The sequence below is a fragment of the Silene latifolia genome, chromosome 2 (genome assembly GCF_048544455.1).
Source record: "Silene latifolia isolate original U9 population chromosome 2, ASM4854445v1, whole genome shotgun sequence".
Taxonomy (NCBI): domain Eukaryota; kingdom Viridiplantae; phylum Streptophyta; class Magnoliopsida; order Caryophyllales; family Caryophyllaceae; genus Silene; species Silene latifolia.
The window spans coordinates 193,187,312-193,208,700 of NC_133527.1; the positions used below are offsets into that span (position 1 = coordinate 193,187,312).

The 21,389-nt window shown below is 35.5% G+C and overlaps 5 protein-coding genes, 1 long non-coding RNA gene and 1 other non-coding gene across 11 annotated transcripts; 2 read left to right on the plus strand and 5 right to left on the minus strand.

Moving 5' to 3' along the window:
- Positions 1–56: 56 nt before the first annotated feature.
- LOC141632202 (aspartic proteinase CDR1-like) lies at positions 57–1,999 on the minus strand. The gene is made up of 2 exons (XM_074444768.1): positions 1,347–1,999; positions 57–835 (listed from the first exon to the last, which is right to left on the minus strand). The coding sequence occupies exons 1-2, from the start codon at positions 1,996–1,998 to the stop codon at positions 177–179; spliced, it is 1,311 nt and encodes a 436-aa protein (XP_074300869.1). The 5' UTR covers position 1,999; the 3' UTR covers positions 57–176.
- Positions 2,000–2,794: 795 nt separating this feature from the next.
- LOC141641859 (protein ASPARTIC PROTEASE IN GUARD CELL 1-like) lies at positions 2,795–4,641 on the minus strand. Its single transcript, XM_074450504.1, has 2 exons — positions 4,518–4,641; positions 2,795–3,447 (listed from the first exon to the last, which is right to left on the minus strand). The coding sequence occupies exons 1-2, from the start codon at positions 4,639–4,641 to the stop codon at positions 2,795–2,797; spliced, it is 777 nt and encodes a 258-aa protein (XP_074306605.1).
- A 2,726-nt stretch (positions 4,642–7,367) lies between these two features.
- LOC141641860 (aspartic proteinase nepenthesin-2-like) lies at positions 7,368–7,850 on the minus strand. The gene has a single exon (XM_074450505.1). It carries the CDS (start codon positions 7,848–7,850, stop codon positions 7,368–7,370), a length of 483 nt encoding a protein of 160 aa, XP_074306606.1.
- Positions 7,851–8,692: 842 nt separating this feature from the next.
- LOC141644106 (uncharacterized) lies at positions 8,693–13,262 on the plus strand. 5 transcript variants are annotated; one of them, XR_012543894.1, is made up of 8 exons: positions 8,694–8,865; positions 9,468–9,549; positions 9,680–10,105; positions 10,673–10,756; positions 11,034–11,304; positions 11,613–11,750; positions 12,084–12,230; positions 12,838–13,262. It is a non-coding gene; the product is annotated as an uncharacterized LOC141644106 (long non-coding RNA). The 5 variants fall into 5 exon arrangements; XR_012543893.1 differs by having other exon boundaries at positions 12,845–13,262; XR_012543890.1 differs by having other exon boundaries at positions 8,693–8,865; positions 12,084–13,262.
- Positions 13,263–15,508: 2,246 nt separating this feature from the next.
- On the minus strand, positions 15,509–17,004 carry LOC141641861 (aspartic proteinase nepenthesin-2-like). The gene is made up of 2 exons (XM_074450506.1): positions 16,626–17,004; positions 15,509–16,155 (listed from the first exon to the last, which is right to left on the minus strand). The coding sequence occupies exons 1-2, from the start codon at positions 17,002–17,004 to the stop codon at positions 15,509–15,511; spliced, it is 1,026 nt and encodes a 341-aa protein (XP_074306607.1).
- Positions 17,005–18,309: 1,305 nt separating this feature from the next.
- TRNAA-UGC (transfer RNA alanine (anticodon UGC)) lies at positions 18,310–18,382 on the plus strand. Its single transcript has one exon. It is a non-coding gene; the product is annotated as a tRNA-Ala (tRNA).
- Positions 18,383–19,566: 1,184 nt separating this feature from the next.
- LOC141641862 (aspartic proteinase nepenthesin-2-like) lies at positions 19,567–20,046 on the minus strand. Its single transcript, XM_074450507.1, has one exon. It carries the CDS (start codon positions 20,044–20,046, stop codon positions 19,567–19,569), a length of 480 nt encoding a protein of 159 aa, XP_074306608.1.
- Positions 20,047–21,389: the final 1,343 nt, after the last annotated feature.

Consider the following 21,389-nt stretch of genomic DNA (forward strand, 5'->3'; position numbering starts at 1 on the left):
TTATATACATCATCTCTTTTTAAAAAAAATGATATAATAACATCAACAGATGGTACTGAGTTTCGGTATCACCTTCTCACATATTAAATGTGAATTTCGCGCATTTCTCTTTGCATTATGTACGTGAGAGAGTTGTATCACTTCATCAGGTGGTACTGAGTTTCAGTACCTCTTCTCTAATTACCAGTCGGACAATCCATAGGTTGTAAATACAAGAGATTATTAATAGGATCATGTCCAACATTAACATCAAAAAGTTGTTCAGCTCCAAGCACAGAAATATTGTTTAACTTAAGTGTTCTTTGCACTTGTAAACACTCCAAATTTGTGCTTCCCGTTATATGCCATACATTGCTCTCCTCCAACTCCAATACCCAATCTCTAAACCTAATCCCAATTTTCGGTCTCGGCTTATACGGCCAAAACGTCCCAAATTTCGAACCAGGGTAACAAATTTCGAAAACTGAGTTATAAATTGTTGCTGGTCCAAGGATTTGATATAAACTGTCTTTCAAGGCATCGAAGGCTACAGATGATAAGGAGGTGAGCCCGTATCCTGAGTCGATTACAAACCCGGTTAATCCGTCAGGGGCCATTGCGAATATTGACGGGTCCACTTTTATGTCAATTCCGTTAACTTGTACTCCACTGACGTCCATGTAATAGTACTTTAGTCGCGGGTGTTGGAGTATTTTTACAGTATGGCCTGTAAGGTTTGCGTCGATGCCAAATTTGACGAAATTTGTTTTTGTTGATATCCCGGAGATGCAATATGAAAACTTTGGATCGTCTGGGTATATTTGTTTTGGCATTGAGTATACGCTGTTTGATGCACCTGTTCAATTTGCGTTGACGAAAAATAAAATAAAACACATGACCAGAACATAAATCTAATAGTCCATTTATTTGGGTACTTCTACCTGGTAATTTCGAGTTTAGATCATTTTCGTATACTGTCAAATCACTATCGTCTTAGTGCTAAAACAACTATTCAACTATGGGTTTAATTCAAGTCCTTGTAGGTCTCGACTTCGACAATGATATCCGTAATAATATGAATTTTTCCTTGTTCAATTTCTAATTATTAATTTCAAAACATACAAAAAAATTTCAATTGAGTCGGGTCAATTGGTATTGAGATTGTACTATTTGAATTTTTGTAGGGTTCGAATTAGGCACATGTCGCTAGGGTCAGATGCAAAATGTTGACAGGTTTAATTGTATCAATCAAGCTACCTCAAGAAGGTCACCTGATTACTTTCTCTGTTCATTTCATTTTCATACGTTTGTAAATTGACATTTCAAATAGTTGATTTGGAATTATAGTACCAGAAACACGTACGTACCTAAAATTCCGGCATGGTGCAAAGGATTGTCATTGCTACATCCAAACACAAAATCTTGCAACACCTCCCAATTTGGCTTTAATGAGATAATATCCGATGAAATAACTCCTTTACTATAATCACCACTCAAATATCCTATACTATATATGCATGACGTATTATCACTCGGATTTGTACTACAACTCAAGTCTCCTCTATTTGTTTGGCACCTATTTGAGTCCTTACAATCAACAACCTTATAGGAACTTGACTTACTTTGGTTATAGTATGCTAAATTGCCTTTTCCGGCCCGGCCTTCACATTGAACCCATACAATGTCGCTTCCCGTGTCAAAAATTCCGTACACTAATTGCACAGGGTCGCCAATGTATAACTCGGTAACGAAATAATATGCATCTTTTTTGTAAACCACGTCATCATAGTCATTTTTTGATATTGTTCTTTTTGTCTGGACCCATTTTTGGTAGTGAGTTCGGTTTAGGGTAATGTTTGTTAATGTAATTGGGATTTTGTTCGCGGCTAGTATTTGAGAGTAGAATGGCGAGCGAGGTGAGATTGGTGGGATTAAAGACGCGGTGAAGCCATCGCCTCTAGAGGAAGTCAAGGAGGTGACATAGTAGAAGAGGACGGGGAATAAGATGTTATGGAGCATATTGATGCACAAGAAGAGAAACTTATATTGATGTGATAAAAGGGTGTTTGGTAATTTATACCTTTTCTAATTAAAATGATTGAAACATATAAACTATAAAGTAGGTTATGCTTTGGTTTTAGGAAATTATCTTAAGGATTGGTAATATAAATGTGACTTTTGTAGTTGGTGTGATTTTGTTCCATGGTTAAAGAAACTAAGATCCATGCCTTTCAAAATAGTTTGATACTCGTATATTGATATTTATTATGTTACATATATGGATGGTATCAAATAGGTTGGATTGAATTATAGAAATGAATAATTAAAGTTCCTATTGTTATGGATCCTTAATGCACGACTTCTATTATAAGGAGTCGCCTAGTTACCAAATTTATAATACATGAATTACAATTTATGGGATTTGCAAAGTTGGTGGTTTGTTTGTTTGCCTCAAATCAACTCCAATTCCTCGAAGTTGCTTATCCAAGTCCCCTGATGAGTAGGAATTCATGTGTAATTCACTCCCACATTCCAACCAAACACTTTTTTTTTTCATTTCATGTGATTTACAAAATCATGAAAACTCTTAAATCTTCATAACTTCAATTTCTCTAGCGAACTAAATGACCATAATTTTATTATTAAAAATAAAGAGGCCACATGGATAAATGTTATTAAAATTAACTACAAATTTTACGAAATTTCTAATGTGTGACGACATTATTTTCAAGATTCTTTCAATAAAATGGTAAAAATATTTTCTTGAATGACTTCTTATCGTGCGCCTTTAAGATATGAGTTTCCGACCTCCTTTTTAATAATTAGCAGTCGGACACTTCATAGGTTGGAGGTACAAGAGATTATTCTTAAGATCATGTCCAACATTAACGTCAAAAAGTTGTTGAGCTCCAAGAACAGAAAGTTTGATGTCCGGCATAGGTGTCCTTTGCACTTGTAAACATTCCAACCCTGTGTTGCCCATTTTTCGCCATACATCCACCTCCAACACCCACCCTGGAAACTTAATCCCGATTTTCGGTCTAAATTTATACGGCCAAAACATCCCAAATGTCGAATGTGGGTAACAAATTTCGAAATCTGAGCATTTTGTTGCAGTTCCAAGGATCTCATATAAACTGTCTTTTAAGGCATCGAATGCAACCTTTGATAATGAGGTGATATCATACCCTGAGTCGATTGTAAACCCGGTTTTTCCATCACGTGACAATGCGAACACTAACGGGTCTACTTTTATGTCGACTTCATTTACTTGCACCCCAATTACGTCCATGAAGTAGGATTGGTCGATACGGTGTCGGAATAAGTTTACTGTACGGCCTAAAAGTTTTGCGTCGGTACCAAATCTGACGAAATTAACTCCTGAAGTTAGCCCGGAGATACAATACGAAAACTTTGGGTCGTCCGGGTATATTTGCTTTGGTATTGAGTAGAAGCTATTTGATGCACCTGTTCAGTTTGTACATGAAAATTTGTTTTACTCTACAAATGGAGATCACATTTGATATACTTTATAGAAATGACATATATCATAATAATAAAAAAATTTGTAAAAACAGATTCAAATACAACTCTATTAATGGGTAAAATTGACTACTAAAAGATTCCGACAATTTATATAAAACCGTCTAATACAAGTATTTTTTTTTGTTATTATTTTTCGTTGGTTTAGTGTGAAAAAGTAATAGAAATGTAGCTTTTAAGGTAGGGTTTGATAAAAGATACTCCCTCCAATTTCATATTTTCTTCCCTTTGTTAGTGGGCACGAATATTAAGGAGAGAAATAAAATAAGGAGAGATGGATTAATAAAATAATAGTAGAAGTTTCCAAAATAAGAAATAGGAACAAAACCTGAATAATCTGTTTTAGGAGTTATGGAAGAAAATATAGAATATGAGGGAGTAGAAATTGAGGGGTAGGGCTTGAAATTAGGTTAAGGAGAAAAAAATACGCCCTCTAATTTCATTTAGAGTTCCCCTTTCTTTTTGGCATAAGAAATAAGAGAATCAATTTGGATCACACAATACACATGACCTCACATCAAATTAATTTTGGACCCTACAAAGTTGTCCAAAAAAGGAAATAGGGAACAATAAGAAAAATAGATGGAAAGGGAAAGAGGAACAATAAATGAAATTGGAGGGAGTATATTTTAATGAAGGAACTAGGGTTAACTAGGGCTACAGGAACAACGGATAAACACGGTCTCAAGGAATGATATTTCGAGTAATTGATTGGAAATTAAATTACGGTACTGAGAACACACCTATAACACCGGGCGTGTCCAAAGGATTATCATTGCTACATCCAAACACAAAATCTTGTAAAACCTCCCAATTTGGCTTCAAAGTGATAACATCCGATGACATGACCCCTTGACTATAGACTCCATCCAAGTATGCTTTGAAATATACACATGACGTATCACCCGGAATCCGACTACATCTCAAGTCTCCTTTGTTGATTTGGCACTCGGTTTTGTTCTTACAATCAACAACCTTATACTTGTGTGACTTACTTTGGTTATAGTATGCTAACTTCCCTTTTTCGGCCTGATTTTTGCATTGAACCCATACAAGGTCGCTTCCTGTGTCGAAAATCCCGTAAACTAATTGAACAGGGTCGCCAATGTATAAGTCCATTACGTAATAAAATGCATTCTTGTTGTAAGTCACGTCACTATAGTCGTTTTGTGACGTATTTCGTTTGGTTTGGAGCCATTTTTCGTAGTGGGTTCGGTCTAGGGTTACATTGGTTAATGTTGTTGGGATGTTATTTGCGGCTAGTATTTGAGGGTAGAACGGGGAGCGAGGTGAGATTGGTGGGATTAAAGACGCGGTGAAGCCATTGCCTTTTGGAGGAAATCGAGTTGGAGTTGAGGAAGCCAATGCGGTGATAATTAAGTAGAAGAAGATGGTGAGAAAGAGGCTATGGAGCATCTTGAATATCTTGATGCAAACAATGAGACACAAAGTGTTATTGCTTGAATAATTACGATGATACAACGGGTGTATTATACTAGGGTTTATACTATTACAAGACATCTAAGTTTCCTAATTTAGTTCAAGGAAATACAATATTCACAACAATCACAATTAGAAAGTCTAATAATAAGGAAAGTCAGCATAAACCAAATATACTTGGTTTAAGAAATATTTCCAATAATCTAAAGGATTGACAATATCGTAAAAAAATAGTTGATTGAGTTTCATTATTAGGTGAGCTGGGCCCCTCCGCCGCTTGGTTGGTTTAAGACCAACGTTGATGCGGCTTTCTCCCCCTCCTCTTCTGCTGCCAGCCTGGGGTGTGTCATCAGAGACGGTTCTGGTTCCTGGGTATTAGGGTGGTCCACCCGTTTCCTTGGTCATAACCCTTACCTTTGTGAGATCCTTGCCATTCGGGATGGGCTTTTGCGTTCTAAAGTCCTTGTGAACAATGTCTTAATTGCTTCTGATTGTCTTGATGCGGTTACCACTATTTTATGCCCCTCTGCCCCCATTGGTCCGTTTACTAACGTCATTCTTGAGTGTAGGGCCCTCTTGCAGGACTCCCCTCATTTGAAGCTGGTGTTTGAGAAGAGATCAGCCAACCGTGTTGCGGATGCCATTGCTCATCATTCCATTAGAGACTCTAGCATTTTATTGGGTTGTTTTGAGTGGGATCTTCCCCCTCCGTTTGTAGTAGATTTATGCACTTTAGACTGTGTTTTGGCTTGCACGCCGCTTTCTCCCGAACCCCCCCGTGATGTATTCGTAACTGTATTTGACTTCGTTTGGTTTGTTATTTATTTCATGCTCTTTTCTTCCAAAAAAATAAAAAAAAAAATAAACCAAATATACTAGGAGTATTAATTTTTTAGAACATACAAAGTTTGAATTTAGTCGGGTCAACTTGGATTCGAGCAGTATTGAGTTTTTACTATTTGAATATATTTGAGGGATCGAATTAGGCATGTCGCTCGGGTCATATACTCCATATATGCAAAGTATTGGTAGGTCTAATTGTATCGAACAATCTTAGCTGAGCACAACCAAGGGGGGTCATTTGGTTACTTACTCTATTCATTTCATTTTCATGCGTATGAGTACCTAGAATTCTGGCCTGGTGCAAAGGATTGTCATTGCTACATCCGAACACAAAATCTTGCAACACCACCCAATTTGGCTTTAATGAGATAACATCCGATGAAATAACTCCTTTACTATAATCATCCACTCAAATATCCTCCCTATACAATATCGCTTTCAGTGTCAAAAATCCCGTAGACTAATTGGACCTATAACGAAATACTAATATGCATCTTTTTTGTAAATCACGTCATCATGGTCATTTTTTGATATTGTTCTTTTCGTTTGGCCCATTTTTGGTAGTGGGTTCGGTCTATGGTAATGTTTGTTAATGTAGTTGGGATTTGTTCGTGGCTAGTATTTGAGAGTAGAATAGGGAGCGAGGTGAGAGTGGTGGGATTAAAGACGCGGTGAAGCCATCGCCTTTTGTAGGAAATCGAGTTTGAGTAGAGGAAATCAAGGAGGTGAAGAAAATGTTATGGAGCATTTTGATTTTTGAAGCTCAAAAGAGACAGACTTATATTGATGTGATGAAAGGGTTTTGATAATATCTCTAATAATATCTTTATTTCTAAATTAAATGATTTGAGACAAATAAATTAAAGTAGGTTATGCTTTGGTTTTATGATACTTATTATCTTAAGGATATTGGTAATATAAATGTGGCTTTTGAAATTGGTGTGATTTTGTTCCATGGTTAAAGAAACTAAGATCCATGGCTTTCAAAATGATTTGATATATTCAAATTTATTATGTTACAAGTATGGGTGGTAATAAACATGGTAGGATCGAATTTTTGCGAGATCCAAATCCGATCCAAATTTTTTTTGATCACCAATTCAAATCCGATCTTGATTTGTATCCAAAATTTTACAATTTATACCATATTCAAAATTTTACAATTCCATAATTTAAAAATATGTCATGATAATAGCAGCGTGAGTAGTAGTTGGAGTAAAACCAACAATAGTACGTAGAACCGAAACTTTAGGAGTAGTGAAAATAATAGTGTTAACAGAAAAATAATGAAAGTAACCGTAGTGGCAACACGAGTAGTTGATTTATCTCATTATTTAATTTGGTTAATAAATTTTATATATTAACCATATTTTAAGAAATGTATATTAATTATAAATAATAAACGTATGAGTTAAATAAAATAACAACACATTTGTTATCCATAAAAAATTAAATCTAAAAGGTAAATTTAGGTATTCCAAACGAGCCGGACATCAACACTAGTACAACCGATTGTGTAATTTTTTTTCCAGCTTGCAAATTATGAGTCTTTTAGCTCTTGTTTAAAAAGAAGTGGGACACTTCATAGGTTGGAGGTACAAGAGATTATTAATAGGATCATGTCCAACATTAACGTCAAAAAGTTGTTCATTTCCAAGAAATGAAAGTTTCTCACCCGGAGCAGGTGTTCTGAGCATTAGTAAACAATCCAAATTCGTGTTACTCATTCTTCTCCATGCATTGCTTTCATCCAACTCAAACACCCCGTCTCTAAACTTAATCCCGATTTTCGGCTTCTGTTTATACGGCCAATGACTCCCAAATGTCGAATAAAGGTAACAAATTTCGTAACCTGAGTACATTACTGGAGTTCCAAGGATCTTCTGTATACTGTCTTTCAAGGCATTGAATGCCACATTTGATAATGAGGTGATGTCGTACCCTGAGTCGATTACAAACCCGGTTTGTGCGTCAGGGGACAATGCGAACACTGACGGGTCTACTTTTATGTCCACTCCGTTCACTTGCACCCCAATTACGTCCATGTAGTAGGATGGATTGAAGCGGTGTCTCAATAACTTTACTTTACGGCCTAATAGTTCTGCGTCAGTACCAAATCTGACGAAATTTACTTGAGACGTTAGCCCGGAGATGCAATATGAAAACTTTGGGTCGTGTGGGTTTAATTGCCTTGGTAGCGAGTAGACGCTATTTGATGCACCTGTTCAGTTTTTACATGAAAACGATTTTATTATTTCAATTCGTCTATATAAATACACATGTAAAAAATCGACCGTAGATCTCTTAGTGAGTAAACGCTATTTGATGCACCTGTTCGGTTTTTACATGAAAACGATTTGATTATTTCAATTTGTCTATATAAATAGACAATTAAAAATCGACATGAAAACGATTTGATTATTTCAGTTTTTCTATACAAATAGACATTTAAAAAATCGACTGTAGATGTCTTAGTGAGTAGACGCTATTTGATGCACTTGTTCAGTTTGTACATGAAAACGATGTGATTTGATTATTTCAATTCGTCTATATAAATTTAAATACACATTGAAAAAATCGACTGTAGATGAGACGCTATTTGATGCACCTGTTCAAATTTTACATGAAAACGATTTGATTATTTCAATTCGTCTATATAAATACACATTTAAAAAATCGACTGTAGATGTCCTAGTGAGTAGACGCTATTTGATGCACCTTTTCAATTTTTACAAAACGATTTGATTATTTCAATTCGTCTATCTTTACTTCTTAAAAAGAGCCAACTTCTTGCTACTGTAGCAATGAATAGTACCAAGCAATTTACTCTTCCACCGTCGGATTCCTGCTTTAAGATCTGATCCCTCCATATCTCTCGCACTCTCGTCCACTGCTTTATCACATTCTCTTCTGTTCCCATCCACTCATTTCCATCTCATAAATCCTTCCTCTTTCATTCTTCACTTCACTCTTCTCTCTACGCTGACACCACGATCGATCAATCACGATGATGAACTGGCATGTTGACGATGGCGGTGACGCTGATGACGACGACAATTGGTTTGTTTTCTTGGCCGTTATCGATTTTCTTATTTTGTTGTTGATTAATTTACTCTTTGTTTTCTGTTTGTGCCCTGTTGAATTTTAGGGTTTGGTTCTTCATTTTAAATTTTCACCTTTCTCCTCAAATGGTGGCTATTTTCCATCTCATAATCTCTTCTCCTTATCTTTCATGTTCCGTCTTCCGTTCTCCTCTTGTGCTTCGCTTCTATCTTTCGTTTGCCTCTAGAACATGAAGTTGTACAGCTCGTTTGGTACCGTTGATCGATTTTGGCTTTTGGGTCGTCTTCTTTCAACATCCAAGTGATAATCAGTTTATGGGTTTCCAATTCAGGGTTTGTTATCACTAATTGATTTACCGTTTTTGGTTTTGTTCTTTTTATAATAAGCTTTTGGGATTAAATTAGTTTTGGTTATGTTGGATATGGTGTTTATGTTGTTTTTTGGGTTTTGGTTATGCGATTTGGTGCTTATATGTGTTTCTTTGTGATTATTGTACATGGTCTTTTGCCCCATGAATTTATGTTTTGCTGGGTTACCGTTGTTGTTAGAGATTGGGCTGAATATGATATTTCTGTGACAATTTTGGTGCCTCATTATAGGAGCTGTTACTTGAAAATTTGTGGTGAGTTGTGTGCTTCTGTCTTGCTTCAATTTCCTGAATTGGGGTTTAGGAGCTCAAAGGTATTTACTCCTTATGAGCGATTGTGTGTTCCATTATTATTATTATTATTGTTTTTGTTGTTGTTGTTGTTGTTATTTTTGTTCTTATTATTATTACTGAATTTTTCATTGTTTTTCGTTTTGGGTTTAGGAGCTCGGTAACAGCCTTGTCTTCGAAGGTATGGCTTCTAATTATCTTTTGATTTGACCCATTTTTTTCACCAATGAGTTAAAGCATCTGTAGTGTTATTATTGCTTATTACTATTACAACACACATCACACACACCTTGTGCTTTCTCTTCCCTCCCTTGTTACTTGATGGCCATCGAGGGAGCCACCAGCAGAGGCGGGGGCGGTAGCTACAGCTGCGTCAAGAAGTAAGCCTCCTTGGAGAGAAAGGGAGAATAATCGTAAGAGAGAAAGATGAAGACAAGCTATTGCTGCTATAATATTTGCTGGTTTAAGAGCTCAAGGAAGCTATAGTCTCCCTAAACACTGTGAAATAATGAAGTTCTTACTGCTCTTTGTGCTGAAGCTGGTTGGATTGTTGAGCCTGATGGTACCACTTATCGCAAGGTAACCTTCCTTCTAACTACTTTTTTTCATGCAGATCTACCATATATGTTTCCGTGATTTGTTTACCTTTGATTAAAATACTGTTACAAATGATAAATAAATGATTTAGACGGAGGGACTAAATCTTGCTGATTTAGTAAACCATTTTGATTCTGAATTAGTCGTCTTCGATTAGTGGTTGATTCAATTTTATAGACTTATAAACTAAGGGATTTAATTGTCTGCCCATATATAGATATTTATTTGTCTGCCCATAAATCACTTTTTGATATGCTATAATTGTAATTTCTGCTGTTTGGATTTCAAAATAAAGTGTGTGAATTGTGATCAATGCTAATCATCAGCTCACAAGTCACACCCAATTGACTATATTAGATAACATAATTGTGGTCACCGGGTTGAGCAATGTAGACAAAATGTTAGATGAAATAATGGTTTGTATGCTGCTAATTGTTCGTCGATTAATGCTGTGAATGAAGCGGCCTCTGCCAAAGATAGTGGCTACTTTCAGCAGCTTTGGTGCTTGTTCATCTATTTTGACCTCACCTCTCTCGGTTGAATTTGAAGGTGCTAAGCAGTTTGCAGAGTGCTCTTCTTAGCGACTTCTTTTCCGAAATTTTGTTTACTCAAGTATTTGTGGTCAGACTTAAGGTACGATGCACGTGATCTAAACTAGATAGTTCCAATTAATTTATCAAATAACCCTATTTAGTCAAAAAATTCACCTACGGCATGTGAAGTGGACCTTATGGCCCATAGCCCCATACGGCCTATAAATAGAGGACATTTAACGTACCCTATATCTACAACTTGAGAACAATAACAAATATGTCAAGGGGAATCAGTGAGAAGCACTTTGTGTTAGTACATGGGGCATGTCATGGTGCATGGTGTTGGTACAAGCTTAATCCCCTCCTACAAAATGCAGGGCACCGTGTCACTGCTCTCGACATGGCAGCCTGTGGCATCAACCCTACGAGGATTAAGGAGGTCCAGACCCTCCGCGACTATTCTGAACCGTTGATCGAGTTCCTTGCAGCACAACCTGAAGATCAGAAGGTTATACTTGTTGGGCATAGTCTCGGTGGCCTCAGTTTGTCAATTGCAATGGAAATGTTTCCTGAAAAGATTGAAATTGCTGTTTTTTTGGCTGCTTTCATGCCTGATGATCAACACACCCCTTTTTTATTTTCGACAAGGTACCTACGACTTCTAAAATCTAAATGCGTCCTTTTTTTCCATCTATATTTCGAAATGGAGAATGTCAGATGTTTGATAGAATGATAATTGTGTGCGTTCACCTTTTCTTTCATGTAAAACAGTAAAGGTGAATTATACCTTATGTTATTACAAGAGACGGTCTCTCCCTAAGCTTATTTTAAGACATTGGATGTAATTGGTGATTATTATTTGTCTTTTTTCTTTCATGAGACGGTCTTTTGTGATAGTTGCATGCCATATTGTTTGTGAAAGCTAAACTTTTCATTTTTTGTAACCATTGGCGAAGTTTGCTGAAGTGAATTCGGAAGGAGATTTCTGGCTTGATACAAAGTTCGAAAACTCAGGTGATCCAAGGGAGACGCGGACCACAATGTTATTTGGCTCAAAGTTCTTGTCCAAGATGTATCACTTGTCGCCCCGTGAGGTATTGTAATCTCACTTCCTCTTCACAATAAATATTAGGCGACACCAATTTTAAATAAAGTATAAACGAGCCTAAATGAGCTTGTGATTCGGGCCATTTTCAACTTGCGCTTAGCTCATTTTAGGTTAAGCTCAGCTGTGGCTCAAGTAGAAGATCCAGTTCAACTTATTCACATCCCTTTTTTTTAAGATTTTAACACCTAACATTGCTATTTGGTGAATGTTTAGAATTAGGAGTCCTTAAAAGGTAGTCGTATGATTTTTGAAAAGAAGTAAATAAAAATCTGACTGTTTTACATAATTGGTGATGACTTTGCGTATGATGTACGTCAAGGATTTGGAGCTGATTATGATGTTGAAAAGGCCATCATCCATGTTCTCCCATGACTGAAATTGAGAAGATGGCATTGTGTAGGCGATGAGAGGCCTGGAAAGGTGTGACGAGGCATGCTGCCCGGAGCAACGAAAACCAATTTCTTAGGTATTGCACTTGAGTTTTTATTATTTACAAAATGTTTTGACTCAATTTCTAAGTGAAGCATGGTCGCGTTTTTTAATTGGTCTCAAATTCTGTCATTTGCAATAGTCAGTTGCGTTATGACGCGTTGCCTGCAGTTTCTGTCCTTTTTAGTACTTTTACCGGTTTTGTTATACTTCCAGGGTTTAGATTGGTCTTTTTAATGGGTTTAGATTGGTCTTTTCAATGGGTTTAATTTTGTTGTGTGTGTTTTTTGTTTAAAATTTTATTGAGTGTTTGCCAACTTGTACCTTACACTCTACTTCAAAATGCAAAATTTTAAGATTGAGGAATGACTTACTGATGCATAGAATTAGCCGACAGGGTTGAGGGTTTGGGTGAATGAAATGCATCTGAGAATTGAGATCGTATCCTAATACTTTTGTCAGACCTATTAAATGACTAAACAAGGATTTCAGTTGGACTCACATCTGAGATCGTATCCTACTACTCCACAAGACTCGCTGATTTTCCTTTAGAGTTCTGTTAGTTTGTATGTGTTTTGTAGACCACACAAATTTTAGTTTCTGAAATATAATTTATGACTTTGAACTTGTAACATGATCCGGAGCAAAAAGAGGAAATTGTAAAGAGGTTACAAGCGAGGAAGCAAATGTGCGGTATGACGGGAAATGGTGTCAATGATGCTCCTACTCTTAAGAAAGCTGATATTGGGATAGCATGCTATTCTAAGGCCAGGCACACGTTACCGACACGGAAGGCACACGTTACCTACACGGAAATCCTGTTGGTCTCTTGTTAGCGGTTAATCAAATTGGGGCTCCGCGCCCGGGAGGGCGCGGCGCAACAACTAGTATAAATAAACATGTATAAAATCGATTATAGATGTCTTAGTTCAGTGTGATGCCTTGTTTTAAAATAAAAGACGATAATAAAATTGTGATGAATCGAGTACCAGAAACGCACCTATAATTCCGGGCAAAAGCTCAGGATTTTCATTGCTACATCCAAACACGAAATTTTGCAACATCTGCATATGCGGCTTCAATGTGATAGCATCAGATGAGATAACCCCTTTACTAGAGTCTCCATCTATGTATTCTACGTTATATACGCATGATTTATCGCCCGGAATCGTACTACAACTCAAGTCTCGTTTATTGGTTTGACATTGTTGTTTGTCCATACAATCAATAACGGTGTAACTCCGTGACCTACTTGGATTATAGTATGGTATCTTGCTTTTTCCGGCCTGATTATTTTTGCATTGAACCCAAACAAGGTCGCTTCCTGTGTCGAAAAGCCCGTACACTAATTGCATAGGGTCGCCAATTAATAAGTCCATTACGTAATAAAATGCATTCTTATTGTAAGTCACGGCACCGTACGAGTTTTGTGAAATATTTCTTTTGGTTTGGAGCCATTTTTCGTAGTGGGTTCGGTCTAGGGTTACATTGGTTAATGTTGTTGGGATGTTATTTGCGGCTAGTATTTGAGGATAGAACGGGGAGCGAGGTGAGATTGGTGGGATTAAAGACGCGGTGAAGCCATTGCCTTTCGGAGGAAATCGAGTTGGAGTTGAGGAAGCCAATGAGGTGATTAAGTAGAAGAGGATGGTGAGAAACCTGCTAATATGAAGCATTTTGATGCAAAGAAAAAGAGACAAGAAGTTAATTTGATGTCATAAAAAGGGTTTAAAGGAATTATTTATATGTTTTGCTTTCGATTTATATTTTTACATTAAGGAATAATATTTTATATGGAGTTATATGAGATAATATTAAGATACGGTGTAATAAATATTTGATTATTTTCCTAATATTTATTAGACTGCATCTTAATATTATTTCATTATAATTCCATATCAATACTATATACTATAAATATAACCCGCAAATTAAAGAACTTTTATATAAATAGATAAATCTATACAATTTCATTATACTATATAGTTTATTAGATACATTAAGGTTATGTTTTGGAAACTATGTAAAGGGAAATAAATCAGAATTGTTTCAAAAGATACAATATTCTATAATCTGTATATTTTATTAAATTAGATAATCAACTAATTTAAAAATTAAATATCAAGAGATACAATATTCCATAAAATTAGATAATTAACTGATTTAAAAATTAAATTTGGTAAAATAATTGCAGTAATATTGCAGGTAACAAAGATGATGAAAACCAATCATATGACTAATAATTGTAGTAATATTGCATGTAGCAATTATTGAGTTGATTTATAGCTTAAATCAAATATATTGTCTAAACACATAGTAGTAGTATCCTGAGTGTCGTTACAATCAGCAACCTTATACGTACGTACGTGACTTACTTTGGTTATAGTATGCTAACGGGCCTTCTCCGGCTCGGCCTCCACTTTTTTTTTTTTTTTTTTTTTTTTTTTTTTTTTGTGACGAGGGGTTTAATCCCCGGGCCCAGACATTCCGACGTCACCACCTGGACCATGTAAACCACCCCAATTGGGGCCGCCGAGATAACCGCATGCAATTGCTCATCTGTGGGTTCGAACACGGGACCTCGCAATTCTTGCCTTTGCAAGCTTTGAGGTTACCCAAGTCTACCACTAGACTGCGAGCACTTGGTTCGGCCTCCACATTATTGAATCAATACAATATCGTGGCAAAAATCCTGTAGACTAATTGAACAGGGTCACCAATGTATAACTTTTGTAATGAAAAAATATGCATCCTTGTTGTAAATCACGTCACCATAGTCATTTTTGACATGGTTCTTTTGGTTAGGACCCATTTTTGGTAGTAATAAGTTCGGTCTAGGGTAATGTTGGTTAATGTTGTTGGGATTTTGTTCGCAACTAGTATTTGAGAGTAGAATAGGGAGCAAGGTGAGAGTGGTGGGATTAAAGACGCACTGAAGCCATCACCTTTTGGTAGAAATCGAGTTCCAGACGGGCATATATGACTATTTTATGGTTAAATATAATCACAATTGTACACCGTCAGTGTTACCGTTCATAGTAACTTGTTTTTTAATAGAGGTCACATTTGACTGTAAAATACTTATAAAATCCCGTCTTATTGCTTCATACCAAAACAGCCAGTCTAAAGCAAGACCAACTGTCTTTTGTATATTAATTATATAAAAGATAAATATATGAGTTAAGCAAAATAATAACGCATTTATAAAATATAAAAAGTAAAATTTAAAAGGTAAATTTGCGTAATCTATTACAACCGATAGCGTAATATTTTTCCCCAGCTCAGCATTCAAAATAATGGTGTTTGACCTCTTATTTAGAAAGCAGTAGTGGGACACTTCATAGGCTGGAGATACAAGAAATTATTCTTAAGATCGTGTCCAATATTAACGTCAAAAAGTTGTTGAGCTCCAAGCACTGAAAGTTTGAGTTCCGGTGATCTGTGAACTAGTAAACACTCAAATTTCGTGTTGCCCATTTTTCGCCATACATTGCTTGGGTCCAACTCAAATAGCCAGTCTCTAAACTTGATCCCGATAACCGGTTTTCGTATAGTACGCCAAGGAAACTTAAATTGGTAACAAATTTCAAAATCTGAGACCTTCGTTGGAGCCCCAAAGTTCACTTGTAAAACGTATTTCAAGGCATTGAATGCCAATTTTGATAATGAGGTGTATTCATACCCTGAGTCGATCATAAACCCGGTTTCCCCGTCACGTGACATTGCGAACTCTGACGGGTCCACTTTTATGTCGACTGCATCTACTTTCATCCCAATTACGTCCATGTAGTAGAATGGGTCGAGACCGTGTCTTAATACCTTTACTTTACGGCCTAAAAGTTTTGCGTCGATACCAAATCTCACGTAATTTATATCAGAAACTATCCCGGAGATGCAATATGAAAACTTTGCGTCGTTTGGGTATAATTGCCTTGGCATTGAGTAAATACTGTTCCCTGCGCCTGTTCATTTTGTACATGAAAATGATTTGATTATTTCAATTCGTCTATAAATATACATAAAAATATACATAACCGACGGTAGCAGTCAAGGGTTAGGGTTTAACCTAGTAGGGTTTATTATATATATGCATTTGTATTGAATCAGAATTATCAATCAATAATACAATTCCTTATGCAATTCTCTTCCCCCTATAATCTTAACAGTTTTGGCAATAAATTCTCGTCAAAAGTGAGGTTCTAGATGTAATTTACAAGAAATATTACATATGGCTATAATTTTTAAAAAAGGGTTTTTTTTTCAATTAATAAGATGAAACATAAAAATTAATAAACTGTCAATTTAAATTTTAAAAAAAATTAAAACTTCTACATATACCGCGCTTTATTGCGCGGGATTTAAGTTAGTTTTTTTTTTAAATAAAAGAGGATAACAAAATAAAATTGTGATGGATCGAATACCAGAAACGCACCTATAATTCCGGGCGTGTCCTCGGGATTGGCAATGCTACATCCAAACAAAAAATTGGGGATGACAGTCATATTTGGCTTCATTGTGATAATATCTGATGCCATGACCCCTCTACTAGCGGTTCCATCTACGTATCCTATGTTATATAAGCATGAATTATCACCCCGTATTGTACTACATTGCACGTCTTTAGTATAACTAGTTTTACATTGTTTTTTGTTCCTACAATCAATAGCCTTATACTTGCTTGAATTAGTTTGGTTAAAGTGTGGGAACTTGTTTTTTCCGGCCAGATTGTTGCACTGAACCCATACAAGGTCGCTTCCTGTGTCGAAAATCCCGAACACTGCTTGCATAGGATCGCCAAGGAATATTACCATTACGTAATAAAATGCATTCCTGTTGTATATCACGGTACCATAGTGGTTTTCTGACATATTTCTATTTCTTTTGGTTTCGACCCATTTTTCATAGTGGGTTCGGTCTAGGGTTACATTGGTTAATGTTGGTGGTATGTTGTTTGCGGCTAATATCTCAGGGTAGAACGGAGAGTGAGGTGAGAGTGGTGGGATTAAAGGCGCGGTGAAGCCATCGCCTTTTGGAGAAAATTGAGTTAGAATAGAGGAAGCCGCCGATGAGGTAATTATGTAGAAGAGGATGGTGAGAATGATGCTAATATGAAGCATTTTGATAATTTGATGTCATGGAAAGGGATTAAAGGGATTATTTATATGTTCTACTTCCGGTTTATCTTGTTATCTAATCTAAATAATTGATTGTATCGCGAAAATAATTGTTGATTGAGTTTGATTTATTAGCTTAAATAAAATATATTGTCTTCTAACAAAAGAGTAGTATCAGAGTGTGATATTATTGATGATGTAATTATCGATTTAACTTGTTAATTTGTTATCTAAAGGATTGATAATATCGTAAAAATTGTTGATTGAGTTTGATTTATTAGCTTAAACAAAATATTTTGTCTTCTCACGTTGGAGCAGTATCCGAGTGTGATATTATTGTTGATGTGATTTAGTACTAAAATTGATGATTGTCAAAATGTATATTATGCTGGTTTGCTATTGTGATGTTGTACGTGTTGATTTTTTTCCATGTTATACACCTTGATTGATATTGTGATCTCGATTTGCTTACATCCAATTAGTTCCATATCTTGATAATTTTCTAATTCAATTAATCATATACACACCCCAACTTGATCCTTTTGATGTAACACTTAATTAAGTGTTCTCTTTATCGATAATAAGGAAGGCCGCATCTAATCGTCACCTTTTGGTAGATGCGCATTAGATAAACTTCTGAGCATACGTGATATCCTGCAAACTACGTCTCTACCGCATCATCCACTCTTTTTAGGAGTTGACAGATTCGAAGTTTAGAGCGCATAAACTCAAGTCATAAACTCACACCAGTTTTTTCTTGATAAAACTTAATCCGAAATTCTAGTAAAAAATTCTCAAATTTTAACCACTAAACTCTACATTTGGGGGCAACTCATAGTTGTTGATGTTGTGCTTTGGTAACTAAAATATAAAATGATAAAAATGAAAATGAGAGTATTCAAACGTGGGTCACAAGTCACACTCAAATTCGAAGAAAATAACCTAACACGGGATTCACCCTTTACGCATATAAACTTATTAATATCGGATTTGAAACAAATTGGGGATGTAGCTCAAATGGTAGAGCGCTCGCTTTGCATGCGAGAGGCACGGGGTTCGATCCCCCGCATCTCCATTTATTTTTTTCATTTTACTTACATTGTGTTGATTCTGTTAAATTTTTTTCATTTTACTTACATTTGTGTTGATTCTGATAATGTATAAATCTTTTGTGCGTTCTATGAGAGTTCCAATCTCCTACGAATAGATTTTCATCATCGATCTTTATCGTTCCGAATAAAGCATTCAATCCAAATATTACCTTTGCCCTACATAAAATTAACAATGCATCATATAAACTACGGAGTATATTCAATTCCGTTCAATTATTCATTCAAGGTACAGCTGATCAAATGGCCCAAACCCATTGGCACTACCCGACCCGGCCCGCTTTTTAGAAGGGCTTGGGCCTTTTGTTTTGGCCTAAAAAAGGCCCGACATATTTTTGGGCCGGGTTTGGGCCAAGCATTTGGCCCAAATTTTGGTCCGGCCTAGCCCATATTTAATAATAAATGAATATTTTTTTTATAAAACTTATTAAACTAGTGTTAAAGTTATAAACAACTTTTTAAAAACTCAATTTTATTTTTTTAGATTTATAAAACAATGTGTATATAACATAAATTACATCACGAATGCATAATTAAGCATTCTAAAATTGGGGTGTTTGTCTTTATTTTATTTTGGAAAGCAATTCATAATCATTTCATCATATTTTGTACTTTATAAACTACGTATGTTTTTAAAGTAGTAATTGAAGGTATTATGTTAATTATTTTCTAATTTAAGTCGTAAATTTTAGGGCCCGAAAAGCCCATTTAGGGCCAAAAGCCCGAATTAGCCCATAAGGGCCGGGTTTGGGCTTGCCAAATAAGCCCACACATTTGGCCCGGCCCACACAAATTGACCGTTTTTGTAAGAAAGGCCCGGCCCAAGCCCACACTAGCCCGGCCCATGATCACCTCTAATTCAAGGTGTTGATTAAATTACTTCGACAAGTTTATTCAAGACACGCGATTTCATATTATTTATTCGATTTATGAAGTAGTTGTGTACCGTGTATCATTGAAAGTTTATACATCTATCTATATATAGGCAACCGTTGTCGAACCCAAAATAACAAAGCAAAGATAAACTACTCACTGAAACAGAGAGACTAAGTAAATATATAAGTTAGACAAAATAACATCACGTTTATTATTCATAAAAAATTAAAATTATGAGTACAACCGATTATATAATTTTTTTCCCGCTTGCAAATTATGGGTCAACAGAGGTCGGACACTTCATAGGTTGAAGGTACAAGAGATTATTATTAAGATCATGTCCAACATTAACGTTAAAAAGTTGTGCAGCTCCAAGCACAGAAAGTTTGATACCCGGTGATCTATGAACTAGCAAACACTCCAATCTCATATTCTTGTTGTCCATTTTTCCCCATACATTTCTTTCGTCCAACTCAAACAACCACCCTCTAAACATGATCCCGATAACCGGTTTCGGTTTAGACCGCCAAACAGTCCCAAATTGGTAGCAAATTTCGAAACCTGCGTACGTTATTGGAGTCCCGAGGATCTCATATAAAGTGTTTTTCAAAACATCGAATGCGACATTTGATAATGAGGTGAATTCATAGCCGGAGTCAATTACAAACCCGGCTCGCCCGTCACGTGACATTGCGAACACTGACGGGTCTACTTTTATGTCGACTGCATTTACTCTTATCCCAATTACGTCCATATAGTAGAATGGCAAGATACGGTTTCGGAATAAGTTTACTTTACCGCCTATAAGTTTTGCGTCGGTACCAAATCTGACGAAATTAACTCCAGAACTTAGCCCGGAGATGCAATATGAGAACTTTGGGTTGTTTGGGTATAATTGCTTTGGAATTGAATAGACGCTATTTGATGCACCTGTTTAGTTTTTACATGAAAGCGATTTGATTATTTTAATTAATATAACAAAAATTAAACTCAATTGAAAGCAATTTTTTCAAAATATTTTTTTAATAAATTTAGAATCAAATAACAATACTTATTTAATTATTTAATAAACACTACTGTAAGATTTATTAATCTATAAATAATAGATTGATGAGATTTATACAGAATTTATTATGTTCAAATTCGGGGATGTAGCAAATTATCCCCATAACTTATGTACTATGTGCAATTTGACCTAAGTTTCACTTGTAGTAAATTACCCCCATAAGTTTTCAAAAATGTGCAATTAAGCCCAAATCAATTTTTCTACCATTTTTTTAACTAAAATCTATTGTTTTCTATTATAAAAATCATTTTAAATACATCTATTAAAATTAAATACAGTATTTACATATTCAACAAAAAATGTGAATCAAATTTAAGATCAAAAAAATTTGGACATGTAACTTTTTATTGTAACTTCAAAAAAAATAAAAGTTCTCATATTATGAATATTTTTTCACTAAACAATCATAAATAAATAAACATGCTTTCTAATTAGTAGGAATTTTAGGATTAATATTTGATAAATATTTTTGACTTTTAATAATACTCCCTCCGTCCCGGTCAATTGTTGTCCTTTCGTTTTGGCACAAAGACCAAGGAAAGAGAAAAAGGTCAATAACTAAATGACAAGTGGAACAAATTGAATGAGAATTATCAAATTACTCATCAAGTTCATTCTTAAAATAGAAAGGACAACAAATGACTGAGACACCCCAATATGGAAAAGGACAACAAATGACCGGGACAGATGGAGTAGTACAATTTTCATTAATTTCATTACTAAAAATAAGATATGTGGTAAATTGCACATTACGAAAAACTTATGAGACTTATTTGCTACATTTATAAGGTAAGGGGCTTAATTTCATATAGTATCAAAGTTATGGGGGTGATTTGCTATATTTCCCTGTTCCAATTTACTGATTAGATGTAAGTCTGTAACTAATTACCGTAATTAGGGCTGAATACGCCATGTGGCGCATTCACTGGTTAAAACACAGTTTTATATAAATATACATGTATATAATCGACAACAAATGTCTTAGTTGAGTATGATGCCTTGTTAAAATAAGAGAGGACAATAAAATTGTG